Source organism: Pseudorca crassidens, chromosome 4 (genome assembly GCF_039906515.1).
Source record: "Pseudorca crassidens isolate mPseCra1 chromosome 4, mPseCra1.hap1, whole genome shotgun sequence".
Classification (NCBI taxonomy): Eukaryota; Metazoa; Chordata; class Mammalia; order Artiodactyla; family Delphinidae; genus Pseudorca; species Pseudorca crassidens.
In genome coordinates this window covers 80,722,476-80,739,913 of record NC_090299.1, presented here as the reverse complement: position 1 = coordinate 80,739,913, position 17,438 = coordinate 80,722,476, and the positions used below count along the sequence as shown (strand labels likewise).

At 33.6% G+C, this 17,438-nt stretch overlaps 1 protein-coding gene across 22 annotated transcripts in view; it reads right to left on the bottom strand.

The window, feature by feature from the left end:
- The window catches only part of ADGRL3 (adhesion G protein-coupled receptor L3), an 874,612-nt gene that overhangs the window by 82,280 nt on the left and 774,894 nt on the right, over nt 1-17,438 (bottom strand). For all 22 annotated transcript variants that reach the window (XM_067736151.1, XM_067736152.1, XM_067736157.1 and 19 more), the window contains 2 exons: nt 5,278-5,344; nt 3,887-3,978 (listed from right to left, as the gene is read on the bottom strand). In XM_067736151.1, coding sequence (XP_067592252.1) covers nt 3,887-3,978; nt 5,278-5,344 — 159 coding nt within the window. The remainder of the gene's footprint in view (nt 1-3,886; nt 3,979-5,277; nt 5,345-17,438) is intronic.

Below are 17,438 nucleotides of genomic sequence, written 5' to 3'. Positions count from 1 at the left end.
TTTTTTCCTCCAAATATAATTACCTATTTTGATGAAAAGAAGACAAAGGACAAGTAAGCAAACAGCAAACCGAAATGCATTATTTAGTTTTAAGTACTTTTGTAGTTAAATCTGACACTTGGAGTACCTCAATTCCTCTGTAATCACGTTAACTATAGGAATTTACTCTATTATTATTTTTTCCCAGAGTATATCATTAATATAGTAATGAGCCAACGAAATGAATGTTTTATACTAATATCAAAAGGTGTTTATTATGATGACTGTGAAGTAAATTTAAAATTAAAATATAATTAAATTATTTAAAAATAATAATTAAATTAATTAGAGTAAATTAGAGTTAGCCATGCAGTGTTAGGGAAAAGAAAATCTGTAGAGTAGCAGCAGATAAGACCTGAAGCACAAGTGATTACACCCAGAATGGCCAGAGGGACACATGGCTTAAAAAGGGACAACTAGACCAGGAAGGCTAAGTAGGCCATGGTAGGAAGTCTGGACTTTAGTGTAAGAGTAACTGGAAATCACTGAAGAGTTTTACCCAAGAGAGTTGCATAATCAGATTTAAACTTTTCAAGAGATCACTCTAGCTAATGAAGGTAGGAGCAAGAATCAGTATGGGGAAAACTGTCAGGAGACCACTGAAGCAGCTTTGCAGAAGTTCATGGTGGCCAAAAAGGTAGTGAACATGGGGAGAAGCAAACACATTTTAGATAAAGAAGATATTTCTACGTGAAAGAATGTGTGTAATTAAAGTAACAAATATTTGATAAATGAATGGTTTTAGAAAGACACTGACCAGCAAAAGGCCTTATATGGTGAGTTTATTTTCTCAATAAACTGCCCAAGGTGGTGCATCTTATTCATCACTTTACAAAAAAAACCCCAAGAAAACATTATTAACTTTTATGCCCTTTCCCTATACTAAAAAAAGAAGACATTGCAAATAAATGATGCTATGTCTTTAAAATACTCTCACATCACCCAATATCACTTAAAAATTCATATTATACAGATCCTTATTTTTGTTAAAAACAAAAAGGATGCCAAATTTTGTGTTCTGCTTAAACCTTTCTTAAATTCTTTCCTTATCAATTATGCCCTGGTGATTTTTTTACAAGCACTTATTAAATAGTTAACATATTTTAAATGAAATAAAATGTCCTTCAGATTCTGGAAAGTTCTAAGGATTATTTTCTTGAGATTTCTCTCTTATTATCTCTCTCCTGCATACTCTCATATCCTGTAGATGATCATTTTTCCTACTTTGTAGAGGAGAGTAGGCAGAAATCCCTCAATTTACTGCTCTACCCTGGTTCCACCACATATCTACATCACGCCTATTATTTATTTTATCTAGTCTGAGTAGAAAACGATCCTCCTAGCTGGCTTCTGTTATCTCAGAAGAAAAGTGTCCTTCATGAAATTGAATGGAGTGGAATTACTCTCCTGCTATTCTGGATCTCATTCCCTATAGTTCCTCAGGTCATGACTATAACACTGATTTCTTTTCCTCTATCTCTAACCGCTTTTTTTTACTGGTTCCTTCCCATCAGCATATCCATATCCCCTTTTTTTTTTTTTTTAATGGTACGCGGGCCTCTCACTGCCGCGGCCTCTCCCCTTGCGGAGCACAGGCTCCGGACGCGTAGGCTCAGCGGCCATGGCTCACGGGCCCAGTTGCTCCGTGGCACGTGGGATCCTCCCAGACCGGGACACGAACCCGCGTCTCCCGCATCGGCAGATGGACTCCCAACCACTGCGCCACCAGGGAAGCCCTATATCCCCTTTTTTTCCATCTTAAAACCACGCTCCATATTCTTTCTAATAGCTACTTAATTTCTCTCCTTGAGCCTTATTGATTTTTCCTTAAAAAGCATCATCAAAGGCTGATTACATACCTCTGTGCATTTGATGGCTGGGTATGTTTCATTATTATACCCATTTTAAAGAGGATAGGAAGCCTGAGCAAGGTTAAATAAACTTTCCAAAGGCTATAAACTATAAAGCAGTTTAGACAGAATTCAAATCAAGACAGTCTCATTTAAGGCTTTAGTTTGCTTTGTAATATAAAGTTTGATGCCATCAATATCATTAAATGTATTTATTAGCTTTTGTGTGTTTGTTTTTCTAAATAGTAATATCACAGACATTCAACCCATATTACCTAAAGAAACACATACAAATAATGAGAATACAAATCTATCTCTTAAATATGTGACTGTACTAAGTACAAGGCCTTTTTGAAATTTTTAATCTGGCAAAAGCTGTTACATAAAAAAGTATTATTCACTTCTTTCTGATAGTACTTTAAAAGCATAACAAAAATGATAATAGAGTATTATATGCATTTTGTTTTATATTACACAATAATAGACATATGGATGCAATTTATACTAAAGTGAGTAGAAGCATGATAAGATAAAGAAATTATATTTTATGTGCCTATTTAACAATCCAAATTCAATATTATCAGGAGCAAACGGTCCAAGGAACTAATACTGCATTTTAGAAGGGCAGTCTAGTCGTACATAATTCAACAGTATAATGACTCAACAAAGCAACATTAAGAAGTACAAAAGGCTATTACTCATAGCAGATAACTTCTAGTTTGCTCCATTACATTATTTTTTCTAATTCCTTAGCTACCTTTTCAACTAATGTAGACAGATGACCCCTTAAACAAAATTAAATACCTAATGTCAATACACTTCTGTCACTACAGTCTTTAATGTATTACTTTAGTCTATAAACATTCATTGAGGGCCTACTATGGGCAAGGAACTATGTCAGGCACTGAATGTAGGAGGATGAAAAATGGGTGACATAGCTGCTATCTGAGGTAGTTCAAGGAGAATGTCAGTAGCACATGAAAGTCACAGGAGACCTCATGAAACTTCTGAAAGTGCATTCATTTAAATAAAAACATTTAACCAAGTTAACACATAGCACAGGCAAATCATATACAAATGCTACTTAATATAGAATATATATTAATGACTAAAGCACATGTTCACATTACTCTTTCTCAAGTGTCACAGCCTCTAAGGGAGTAAGACAAAATTTTTGGTTACACTAAAGAACAATTTTTTTTCCCCAGAAAATGTAAATTGTCTTCTTTTTGCATATATGTAAAAGAAGTACTACTAGTGAGGAAAGGATTGTGGATATTTTCATATCTCTCCATGGTTCAGGATAAAAAGGATAAAAAAGTAGAATTTGGGTTAAAGGATAAACCTTAGGAATTAAAAGATGATGGAATAGGTAGTGACAGTCTTATGGAGAGATTTACTTCCCAAGAGGTAAATGTTAACATTTCAAAGGGGGTACAACCTGGAGCCATATATATGTATACAATAGGATTTTACATTAGGGAGCTGAGGTCTCCTTTTCTCTCTCAGGAGGAGAGGAGGGCAGCTGTACAACAGCTCCTCTGCAAACACCCAGGTTAATAATTTCAGGGTTCCTCTCTTCTGGTGTAAAAATCCCCCTTTTGGTACTTGCAGGTGCCAACATCTCACTCTCTTCACACTGCTCTGAAGGGAGAGATGGCGTGTTGAGTACTGGTGTGGTTATAGCTCTAACAAAATAGTCTGCCCAGACACAGCAACTTTGTTTCCTGGACAAAATAAATAAATGCATCTAATAAAAACTTATCATACTGTAAATAAGAATTTAGGGGGAAAAGTTTCTTTGAAGACAGAACTTCACTATACTTAGTTTCAGGCAGATCAAGTCACCTCAATAGTCAATAAATGATCTTATTCAGCAAAGACAACACACTGATCTTTATAATTTTGCCATAAGATTTCAATACAATGAAAAGTAGGGATAGTTTAGTGTATCAAAGTAAGGTAGACTAAAGAAAAGAAAAAGAAAAATCACTTACTTGATATTATCAAGACAGCCCGATTCAGGTTTCAGAATGGCAGTGTGATGAAACATTTTATATAAAGCAATCCCAAGGAAGATTACATTAAGCTGGAATGTAAAAGGTACTGTTATATTGCATAACTGGAGTAGAAAAAAAGTAAGTGTATTCTCTATGACAGATGAGTTGTTCTGGGAAATTAGCTCTCCTACACTTATAAAGGAATTGGATCATAGATGACTGCCTAGTATTTTAGTAAAAGCAAGAGGCCAGTTTGGGAACTCGGGATACCAATGAGTTACAAAGCACTGCTATGCCAAATACACACACATACAAAATCAGCAGCAGTTGGAATGATGATATGGAAACTGCAAGACAAAGCCAAGTCAAGTATATATATATTTTTTTCAAGTATATATTTTTTAAAAAGACAGTAATTATTCCAGGTATGTTACTATATCTACCCTTTAAACATGGCCCTTAATTTACTGTTCAAGTGCTACATTACAAAACATAAATACAAAAATCATAATATTTTTGAATAGCTAGGTCAAAAGGATTATAAAATGCTGGTTAAATTTTGATGCTACAACAAATTAGGATTAAAGTAGAGGGAACCCCCACTGACATTGTTATATCACTGGACCAAGAGAGAACATATGATTTGAAACAAAACAAAATAAAAGCTCCAGTGTACATTTCAAATATCACACATATGTAAACTGTATAGAAAAGCACATGTTGAATTGCCCTTGTCACCTGCTTCGTTTATATATTCCAGAACTTGGGGCTATTTTGTATTTTAAAATGGTAAGTATATAAATAATATACTACCAATAGTATCTCAATTAGGATAAATAATGCATATTTGAAATCAAGATATTATGCATTTAAAAATAAAAAAAAGAAAGTATGATTCCAGAATGTTTACCTAACTTACTTATCATTCTCAAGTGAAATCCTCTTAAATTTTAAAGCTTTTGAGATTTATATAAAAACAAAACTGGAAGGAACAGGAAGGTTATTTTGCCACATTTCCAATTTCTGTTTCCATTCATAATTCAACTTATCCAAATGAAAAAGAAAGAAAATGTACTCTTTGTCAAACAAAGTCATCACTGTTTAAAACCTATAAAACGAAATGGATTATGCTAGATCAGGCCCCTGAGGAGCCACAGTACTGCATAAGCTCTTGCAAATGCATGTTTTCTTCTCCCAAGGGTTTTGATTAAGTATTTTACAATATAAAAGTAGACTATAATGAGTGTCTAATTGCTTGAGTTATATAGGGTCAAATAAGTACATGCTTTCCCAAAATTACTCTATGTAAATTAAAGATAGACAGCACAAGGATAGTGAAAGTTTTATTTCTTGACCTGGGAAACACATAGTTAATTAGGAGTTCTTACCATAATTATCAAGGTCGCTGGTCCTATAAAACTCCAAATGAAGTAAGTGTCAAGTCGGAGCCAACATCTGCAATGAAACACAAGGAAGAGAAGGCATTCAAGGACTGGATATGGGACATACATCAAGAGTGAGCGAGTGACAGAGAAGAATGTGAGCTGCAAAGCATTCCACTGGGAGACAGGAAATATTACATTGCTTGTTCATTTAAATGCTGAATTATGTGCCCAATTTCTGACAGCACTATTGATGGAGTAAGATAATCACCCCTAGAGGAAGCAGGAAAAAAATGGCACTGGGCCTATTTGCTAGGGCCTTTTGTGTCTGTCATAGAAACCTTAAAAAAAAGAAAAAGAAAGAAAGAAAAAGCCATACATATAGCCATTAAATCGAGTAGCTTTAAGCTATCTTTTTCTCTCCAATTATGGTGCTACATAACCTGTCTATCAGCTGTCAGGTAAAGTGACATTTTCCTGTCAAGAAGATCTGAGGAAATTCAGGACAAAGAAGAAATAAATTTGGTATCAGAAAACTGAAGTTTAATTAGGTTGGGCAGCCAACCTTTGAGAGTTCTTAAGTCTTAAAAAGTGCATTGTTACTGCTAGTGCTTCTGGGGTTGCAAATTATCCTTAGCATCCCATGAAGTTGATTCATGACCCAAAAGTAAATTATTAATCACTTAATTTCAGTTACATTTAATACTCCCTCAATTCTTAAAGCCTCTGGGAAATTACATTTTCATTCTTCAGGATGACAGGGAGACAAAATGGAAGTGACTAGTTATGAGAAAGATTAATGTAAATTTTGAACAAATTACATTTGATGTTAAAAATCATATCTTGAATTATTTGCCATTTGGCTATATTTGAGGCATAATTAAAAAAGAAAACATCTCCAGTGGAAAACAGTAGAGTGCTTTGCTAAGTGGTCTAAAAGAGCAAATCCAAAGTATGTAAGTATTTCTGATTATTATGTAACTGTTACTTAAACCTCAGCAATAATGGAATACCAGAAAAGCTATGTAGAAAGAACTTTATATATGTCAATACAGGAATAAATAAATAAAATGTTCCCTATTCATATGATGAAATGTTATAAAATAGTCAAGAGGGAGGAAGTAGATCTTTATATGTCAATAGAATAGACCACAGTAACAAAGTTTAGTGAAAAAGTAAAGTGAAGAATCTATACATCTTTGAACTATAATACACATATTTTTGACAGATACATATATGTATGCAATTTTTTTAATGAAATGGGAAAAATCATCAAACTCAGATTAGTGATTGCCTCTCATATGTGAGTACAGAGGACCAGAAGCAGATGAAAGAGGCTTTAGCCATGTGCTTTATTTTAGTAATTACTGAAAGCTATGTGCCAAAATACTAATAGTTTTAACATTTGAGTGATAGAGGCAGTGATGTTTGTTATGTTTTTTTTTTTTACTTTTATGTAACTTGAATTTTTTTGGAAAAGGTTAGAAGCTAGATTTTTAAGTAAAGAAATAACCAAATGCCCTGAAAAAAAGTGATTTCAAAACAAGAAAATCTGGCCTTATTCTATTAAGTTAAATATATGTAAACTAATTTCAACTGGAGTATAATATTTGCAGTCCAATAAGAAACTGACTACAAGTTCATATTTTTTACATAGACATATAATTTCTCTTTATTCAAAATAAACATAATAATCCAATTTGAAAAAATGTTATTAGGGAGGCAATCAATACTTAAACTATTAACCATTAGTTTGTTTGAGTAATTGGTTATCTTTTTGTTGTGCTGTTGTTCAAAAAATTTGGTCATGGAAAATAAGAGTGTGGTATTGCCAATAAGGAGAAACAAACCAGAGAACACAAAGGTTGAAATATGAACATTGTCTTCATTCTGACCAGAGGCTAGTTTGTTACCGCCCTAATAACAAAGGAGTGTGTGTGTGTTGCGTGGAGACCAGAGAAGGGGAAATATTTGTGGGTCTCTCTGCGTCCTCAACAAAGACCACATTTTCCCTCAAGATAAGGACAATAAAGGACAAATCATGGACACATTCCCAAATTAAAACATACAAAAGCATACACATACACACAAACACATACACCAGAGTCCAAGAATGTTGCTGAAATTGTAACAGCATGATATACTAATAATACATTTAAGAATGACTGTTAATAGTACAGCCCCTGTTCTTCTGTAGGTCAGACGAGTTTTAGAGAGCTAATGTGAGAACCAAAACACATTTTCAGCAAGCTGTTTTCAAAGGAAAATGTATTTCAAGAATTTATGAAAACTGTTATTCTACAGGTTAATGACTTCTTAGAAAAACAATTTTAACTACAATATTACAGAATGTCTTGGATAAAGCAGAGAATTTAAAAAATTTACATAATTTCACCAAATGTGTTGTTAAAATAAAATAATGTCATTAAATTTTAGCCTTACAAAACTTTTATATTTTTCGAAAAGGTCTTTGTTTTGCAAATGCTTTATTTGGAAATAAATGTGCTTTTGGCATAGTGATCTCTAAATGTAGAAGTGAAATGACTTTAGAAGTTATTTTTTCTGTAAGAAAATTCTTCAATATCTATTCGGTACAACAGATTTCAATTCTCTGAGGAACTGAACAGTGAAAGAGGCTATATGAAACACTTAACATGTATTAAATAAATCCTCTCTCCTTGATGGCTGCCTGGGCTTGACTACCTTCTGGACCACAGTATGGCAAGAATCCCTTTTCTAATTCAATAGCCATATGGCCATACCTGCTGTTTTTGGCCGCATGCTGGCTTTCTCAAAACTGTCTGTATTTCCTCTTTCCCATTAACTACCTTAAAAGTTTGTGTGATTTGTGCCCTGAGTTTCCTGTGCCAATGTTGAAAGAATTCACCCTGGCTTTAAGGTGAGGGAGAGTACAGACCAGAAACCATGGGGAATTGTTTCCAGCATCCCCCGTGGATACCAAAATCCATGGATGCTCAAGTGCCTTACAGCTGGCCCTCCATATCCATTCACGCTGAATGCATGGATCCGGAGGGCCGACTGTATTATGTGTGTGTTTTTACATGCCTGGGCACATACATCCTACCTCATAGTATTCTCTAAGTCTAGGCCATTCAATGTCACTTAGATACAATGCAAAACCACTGATTAAGGGGAAACAAATGCTATAAAGGAACAGCTTATTGTACTAAACATAATAAAGTCCAACTTGCAAATGGCCAGATAGACCTGCCATTGAAAAATACAATTTATCTGAAAATTGCCTTTATCCACTAAGCATCATTTAATTTGTGAAATCATTAATTTTAATAGGCTACTTTTGTTTAATTTTTAAGATATATCAATTCTTTTTTTAAATGAACTTCTGTCATATACATAAAATCTATAAATTATGTTTATATCAGTACTGTAATAAAAGAGATAACCCGCTGTTGAAAGAGCAAATGCATTCTGATGACACTACATGCTTATTTGAATCAAGACTGAAAAATCTTACAAGACCAGATACATTCTGGAATTCAAAGGAGAACTTGTCACATACCATAAACCTTTACTTTTTCTCCCATTTACCTATACAAAGATGTCACTGAAATTCTTTTTGTAGCAATTTTTAAAAAATCATAAAATCAGCATATATTGCCATATATTTGATAAAGTCTTACTACATTAATTCAGGTTTATTGGTTTAATACTCTAAACAACTGATACTAATCTGCATGGATAAATTATTATGCTCTTCCAGAATTATTTTCTTCCAAAATATAAGAAACATCACTGCAAATTAAATAATAATAAAGGTGTTGAAATCTGGATCAGTCTCCTGTAAAAATGTTAATTACCAATTAAGCAAGTACTACCTTTAGGTTTACTCAGAAAACAGAAAAATAAAACAATGAAATAAATTAATTTCTCAAAACAGGACAACAGAAAACCATACTTCTAAAGCTAATTCTCTTCTCCTACTAAAATACTCCTCACCATTTTTCTATCATCAGTCATTTAAAAAAGGCATGGCTCTGTATTCTAAAAAGTAGTAAGACCAATTGCCCAACATATATAAATGTCACCTAAAACATATGTTTTATAATGTTTTTAGGTACCAGTAACACTACCAGAGTGTAGTTCCTTATTCAAAGTTAGTTTAACATTGTTCCATTAAGATGCCTTGGGATATTGTATTTTTTTGCCTGTTTAATTCACTCTTATCAAAGCGGACATCTGACCATTAACCAATTTTTTGAAGTAATGTAAATTAACAATGATATTTGCTTCATTTTCTACAGGACCTAAATCACAGACTAAACTATCCTTGTTGAGTATTAAATGTAACCAGTAAACAATCTTTGTGACTGATAGACCATGAAATTTATAGGGTTTAATTATATCAGGTTGTTTATGAGAGTTTGTAAACTACACATTCTTCTTTTCTCTGTAGCATATGTAGATCTTTCTATATTTGTACTACAAATATCTGGCAAGATTGAGAGAAAAAAGAAGGAATAAAGAGAATTGGGGCAACAAAGAAGGAAGAGAAGAGGAAAAGGGACAGATACACACTTCAAGCATAATAACTCTACTCTAGTTCTAAGCTTACTGCATAATACATCTGTTAAGGGTTTTAAAATGACATTTGTATCACAGCACACTCATGCATCTAATATTGAAATACTTTGTGAGCAAGTGCATGAACTGGAAAAAAGATTGGCAGAGTAATGCAGGAATGGAGTGTGATCACTGGTACTCAAGACTGGCATTTGTGGTTTAGCTACAATTTTGAATTTTAGAACACAAAACTAGATCTCATACATCAAATATAGGTTAGGTTGTCTTCATGCACCCAATATGTTTTTTTTTTTTTCTTTGGCCGTGCCACATGGCTTACGGGATCTTAGTTCATTGACCACGGATTGGACCTGGGCCCTCAGCAGTGAGAGCATGGAGTCCTAACCACTGGACCACCAGGGAATTCCCCCCAGTATGTTTTTAAAAAATAAGTGTTTCATTATTTCTTCAGCAAAATACATCCTATAAGTTTATGGTGGACTACAAAGGTAAGAAAAGTGCTGTGTTATAATTTATTAATATTAAATGTTGGAATAATTCCCATGGTCCCATGTTGCTTGAAATAACAGGAGGCAGTAGCATAAGAATTGTAATCACTACTCTTATAAATGAATGCTTTTAATATAATTTAATTTATAATTAAAACAATGTTGCTAATCATAAAGTTTGTATTCCTTCATTTTCATCAGCTAAATAATAGTACCAGTAATAATAATAGTTATAATTTAATAAATGCTTATACATGCCAAACATTTTACATGCATGTATACTTAAATATATATACATATATATGAACACACATACATATACATATGTATTTACTCATACACACACAGTTTAAAATATTGCAGTAGTTTTGCAAGGTACTTATATAATAACCACCATGTTACAGATTAGAAAGTCAAACTGACTTGCCCACAGCCACATGGCTAATAATTAGTTGAGCCTGAATTTTGTTCTAGTCTACCTGACTCCAAAGTCCCTGAACCTAATATGTGTTTCTCAAAAAGAATGAACATACAAGTTGTAAAATAAATAAAAGCTATAGTTTTGTTGACAATGATAAATTCTCAATGAGTAGATGAGAAATTTATATGCTGTACATAAAGCACAGATTGTTGAAATATGTCCCAAGTAAAAATATTAGCTCTTTCCAAATATAAGGTGATCTCTTGAAAAGTTAGTAAAAATTTTAGTATTTTTAAACAGCTTTATTGCAGTATAATTTATATACTCTGAATCATCCATTTAAAGTATATAATTCAATGCTTTTAGTATATTTAAAAGTTGGGAAATGATCACTGTAATCTAATTTTAGAATATTTTCATGGCACCAGAATGAAAACTTGTACCTATCTACAGCCACCTTCCATTGTCTCTACCAAATTCACTCCCTTGGTATGGTAATGGCTTCCCTACCCTCTCCCCAGTCCTAGTAACCACTATACTTTTTGTCTCTAAGAATTTGTCTATTCTAGACATTTAGTACAAATGGGATCATACATGTGTAGTCTTTTGTGACTGGATTATTTCATTTAACATAATGTTTTCAAATTGTGTTCATTTTGTAGCATGTATCAATACTTCATTTTTATTTCCAAGTAATATTCTATCATACGGATATACCACATTTTGTTTATCTTCTCTTCAACTGATGGATATGGGGGTTTCCACTTTTTTGGCTAATATGAATAATGTTGCTATGAATATTCATGTGAAAGTTTTTGAATGAGCCTATGTTTTCATTTTTTCTTGGGTAAATCCCTAGGAGTGGAATTGCTAGGTCATTCGATATCTAATGTTAGCATTTTGAAGATCTGTCAAACTCTTTTCCAAAGTAGTTAGCTGCACCATTTTACATTGTCACCAGAAATATATGAGGATTCTGATTTTTCCACATCCTCACCAATATGTGTCATTAGCTGTCTTTTTGATTGTAACCTTCTAGAGGGTGAAATTATGATGAAAGGTAATCTCTAGATGTGGAAGTTATTATAAATACTTCTTTGGTTCCAGTAAGAACTTAAGTTCCATATTTGACTTCAATTATATTTTCTAAATAACAGGACAGCAGTCCTGATGTTCTCTTATATAGGCTCTGGAATGGATAACTACTTAACCAAAAAAACTATGCTCAACCCCAAATTCTTATATACGGTGATAATCTTATGCCAGTCATAGGGTTCCTGGGTGATGAAATTATGATACAATAAGCCCTCAGTCTCTGATATACATACACATAAAATGTGCTCTTGGCTTTAACGACAGAACATATAACATACAGAGCATTCCCCATACACATATTGAATGACTATCTTGATATATGTCAATGATAAATACTTCTTAATTATCTGTACTATTTCTCACTGGCCAACCTAAAGTCAAACGTGTCTGGTGATAAATATTTAATAAGATAAATGCTTCATGTCAACACAATGTTACAAGTAGGAATATTTTACATATAATAACATGCTTAGAGAAATATTTCAGATGAATATATAATGTTCTATGAGTTGGATGAGGTGCTTAGGCATTGCAAAATCTATTGAATAAAACTACGCATATAACTTTCAGATACTATCAAGTTTAATGTTCCTTGGCGCAGCTCCTTCTTGGATAATAATATAACCTAGTATTTTAAAAATCAATAATCACTCTTCTACCCAAATGATTATGCTGGTTAGAGAATGAAGTGGCAATAAAGAAATTGGGGGGCTTTTAACTAGCAGAGGAGACACTACTCCTTTAGGAGCTGTTGTTAAGCTAGTGAGTTAAGAAGACAAATCTAAGACTTAACAGATGATTTATAATAATTTTCAGATCATAAAATTGATTTCAATTATTTTTAAAAGCTCAGTTATGCTTTTAGAACTCAAGGATGTTCTTTCTGGTCCATTATAAATGTTCATGACCTGATCAACATCTTTCAGAAAACTTTTACCAATTTTTGAGCCCACATTTTAATTTCTGGGCTATTCTCTGAGCTTTACTCCTTCCCAGCACCCTCCCTTCTCCTCTTCTTGGAACCTACTTCCAGTCCTTTTCCAATCTACCCATGACTTTAACCACTGCTTTTTCTGTCATAAAGTTAGATTTCAAGGAAAGTGCTATAAACTATAAATGCAATTTTTTCCCTTTGAATAAAAATTAATGTTCAAACAGTTTGCATTTTTGGAGGTAATATTGCGGTAATTAAAGTTTACATGAACTAATTAGTTTCAGGTCATAAAATCAAAGTACTTAGCACAGAATTTCCGTATCAATTGTGTTTGAATTATTAAGTCAATGCCAGCCTTTATTTTTTGACAGTATCATATTGGACAGCTTCACCAAAGTCAAATGCTCTCCCTTTGAGCTATAACCCCATGGAAGGCTTCACTGAATGTTCATATGAATAACAGTATAAGAGATTAATGGTAGATAGAAAAACAGAGAGAAAATGGAAAACACCCCATAGTCAGTGCAATTTAGACCTGTGGTCCACTAGCTGAATTTTTTTTTTTAATGACTGTATTGGACCTTTAATCTGATTTTTTAAGTGTCTGATAATTGTGACTAAATGTAATTCTAAGTAAATTATCTCGAGAATAATGTCAATACAGATAAAAAGATTTCATTCAATAACATCAGAAAATATGAGATTCTCTTATAAATATTGCAAATTGATGGCAAACTAAGCAACTTCTCAAAATCAAATTATGTATGCTTTATGTGTGAGTATGTGTTTTCTACATAATAATCAATTCAATAGCCCTAATAACATTTCATAGAAAAACACATCATAATCCTTCAGCCAAATGGAATATGATAGTTACCTCTATCTGTATCAAAATAACATTTATTTAACCTACAAAAACAATTCTGTCTCTAATTTTATCTCCTACCATTGATACGATTCTCTACTTTTTAGAAATGTAAGCTATTATTATTATTAAAGGTTTCAGAAATAAAACCTCATTGTTATTATAATAAAATACATTAAGAGGAGAGAAAAGAAAGATAAATTTGTTATTTGGATTACTGTAATATGTATTCAATGGTTTTAGTCTTGATGTAATCCAAGTGGTTGAGACTAAGAAGTAAAAATGTAATAATAACAAAATTCCAAAAATAAGTAAAATAGACTTCCGAGAAATACAAATTTACTGTATTAAGCTTAATAAGAATTTACAGAAAATGAGTGACAATATATCTCTGAATTCTGGCTAATTCCAGTTTATTTATGACTGTAGACTTTACGTATTTGTATTTAAAAAAATCAATGTAGCACATAAGAAGGTAACACTGACAAAAACAAGCAAACAAACCAAAAAGCCCCCAAATGTGATGAGCAGGAAGTAGGAAATGCCACTTGAAATAAAAGAAATAAACAATAGTAACAGAAACCAGAAAACAAAAACAGATTTAATAATAAGGAACAAAATACATAATTCTATATGCAGAAATCCTTCCAGTGTATAAAAATTCATTGCTTATATTTTTATTTGAGACAATATCTTGATTAAACTCCTGACGGAAACATGATCTCTTCCTTTCAGCTTATCAAGTAAATACAAATGACTGAATAATGTTTCTTTTTCAACACCTGCTTCCTCAATGGGCAAAACAGCACTGTATAGATGTTGAGTTGGATGAATTCCCAAAGGAAAAAGTTATATCTTTTTCCATGTATTTTGAAGTTTTGTCTCTCTGGACAATTTATTGAAAATGCACAAATGAGACACTAAATGCTCTATGCCCACCTGTGAAAGAATTTTAGTGCAATTTTCCCTATCCTTTACTATCCCTCTTTCATTTACCATTTATTTTATCTGTATCTGTTTTTCTTCTCTTTGTGTTGGGAAAAATCATAATGGTGAAACTGAACCATTATTAAGGCTTGTTTTAAATCAATGCCTGGGAAAAAAATTAGCCTCCTTTCTCACAAAGTGATAATGTCAGTAAATGAGATCTTCCAGTTATGGTGCAGGAAATTAAAGCAATGATTACCGAAACTTTAAAAAAATCACAAGAGACTACATAGTATTGATTCTAAGAAAAGATAGATTCCTGCTATCCAGAAAATGACCTCTCTTTCAAAATAAATGACTATAACATAAAGCAAACAAGTTTTCAGTTCAGTAATAGGAAAATTTGCAAATATCTAAAGAGAAAAAACAACAGGAAACAAAAATAAAAGCAAGTCAAGAACTGCAAGAGAGCAAAATTGAACTATATAAGGACAATATTTATAGTATAGGTCACAAATAACAATATCAGTCAATTTAATACATTAGAGAGAAAATGCATTAATTAAAATGTAAAATCCTATGATCTAAGGGCAGTAACTGCTAATGGGCTTGTTTTAGAGGGGATAAAAATATTCTAAAATTAGATAGTGGTGATGGATGCCTAAATTGAATGTACTAAAAACAACTGAATTGTATTCTTTAAAAGAGTGAATTTTATGGTATGCAAATTATATCAATAAAGGTGTTTTTTATTAAATTCTATGATCTAATCCCCCTCCCCTAAAATGTCTTTAGGAGCAAATACAGGCAATATTTTTACCTAATCCTAATCTGGTCCATGATTGCCACTGGGATACACAAAATGACCTCAGATTCGACCACAATTCACAAATGTTAGATTAAAAAATAATTACTATTAGTTACATTTAGACAAATTGTTTTATGTAGCTTGTCACTGTACTCAAGAAAAAAATTCAACAGAAGCGAGATGGTCTTCTTTTTTTTTTGTTTGTTTGCGGTACGCGGGCCTCTCACTGTTGTGGCCTCTCCCGTTGCGGAGCACAGGCTCCGGACGCGCAGGCTCAACGGCCATGGCTCACGGGCCTAGCCGCTCCGCGGCATGTGGGATCTTCCTGGACCGGAGCATGAACCCGTGTCCCCTGCATCAGCAGGCAGACTCTCAACCACTGCACCACCAGGGAAGCCCGAGATGGTCTTCTTTTAATCGTATTGTTGGTGCTTCTACACCAACGTATATTCTATTTTAACTATGCTCCCTATAACTCTGGAGTCCTCTTTTGGTTGCCTCCTTCTGAATCTTCTCTTCTGGGAAATGAGCTGCTTTATTGCCAGCATATTCAGGCTGCTGACTGCTGGTGAAAAGTCATGAAATTTGGCTTACTAACTTCTGTACAATTGATGTTGTCTAACCTCATCTGAGCCTACACTACTGCTTGGAAATCGTTTTATTAATGTCTAATTGGCTCCTTAACACATTTTCCATAGTGCTCATTTCAGAGCTTTTCAAATCTGTCCTCTCAGTGTGACCTCACCTATTCACTCAAAAATCAGCATCTCCTATTTGATGGAAAAATTCCTCCACTTCCAAATTTATCTTTTCTGTTATTTCCTTCACACCTCAGAAGACAGGGGTCATCTCCTATTTCAAAAACATCCTAGTTTTAGTGGAAATAAGCCTGACTTATTTCATCACATGTCTGCCACTATCTACCTCCATCACCATGGACAAGGCAATTAATTTATCTGGTTCTTGATTTTTTTTCATCTATAAAAATAATGCCTTGGGGCTTCCCTGGTGGTGCAGTGGTTGAGAGTCCGCCTGCCGATGCAGGGGACACGGGTTCGTGCCCTGGTCCGGGAAGATCCCACATGCCGCGGAGCGGCTGGGCCCGTGAGCCATGGCCGCTAAGCCTGCGCGTCCGGAGCCTGTGCTCCGCAATGGGAGAGGCCACAACAGTGAGAGGCCCGGGTACCGCAAAATAAATAAATAAATAAATAAAATAATAATAATAATAATACCTTGGACTAGGTGAATTCTAAGGCCACTTTCAGTACTAAATTAACATTTTTCTCATCTTATGTCTAATCTTATGTCTTTCTATCCCCCTAGGACCTTTTCTTTTCATTCAGCCTATATATATATTTAATACAAATGAGGCATAAGACACTTTCTCTCTACTAATCTCCTCTTACCAACTTGAGTCTTCCCACCCTAGATATTTTGGGACTTCATTTTTAAAAATCCTTCTTCATTACTGTTACCATGAATTAATATTTTCACTATTTCTCAATCAAACTTTTTCAGGCTGTAGATAACACTTGAAGACTCTACTTCGTTGCCACTGACTTATCTCTTCACACTTTCCAATTTGGCTTCTGCTTCCAGCACTTTGCCAAAATAGTTGTTGCAAAGGATAAATGGACAGAGAATACCACCTTGAAACTTTCTTCTCACTTTCCCCATGGTTCTCTTTTAAGGCTCTGGTCATCTCTTTTCTTTATTTTTATTCTCCCTCCTCAATCTATGTTCTAAATGTGAGTATTCATCAGAGATCTATTTTGGTCTTCTTTCTAAACTTTTTCTGTTGAAACTCATTCATTCTCAGGATCCTAACTATTATATTGATGTGGATTACTGAAATATTTTTCACTGAATTTCTTTCCATAAGTATGCTGATCATCTCTATGGGTATGTTTCACCAATTTGAAGGTATGTTGAAAATAAAGGTCATCACTGTACCCCAATAGCCACCTAGGGGAAAAAAGGAAAACACAAGCTGCCCCTGCTCATATGCTCTATCTTTCTGTTAATGATACTTGTTACTTTCTAGTGACTAGAATTGACATGTCAGG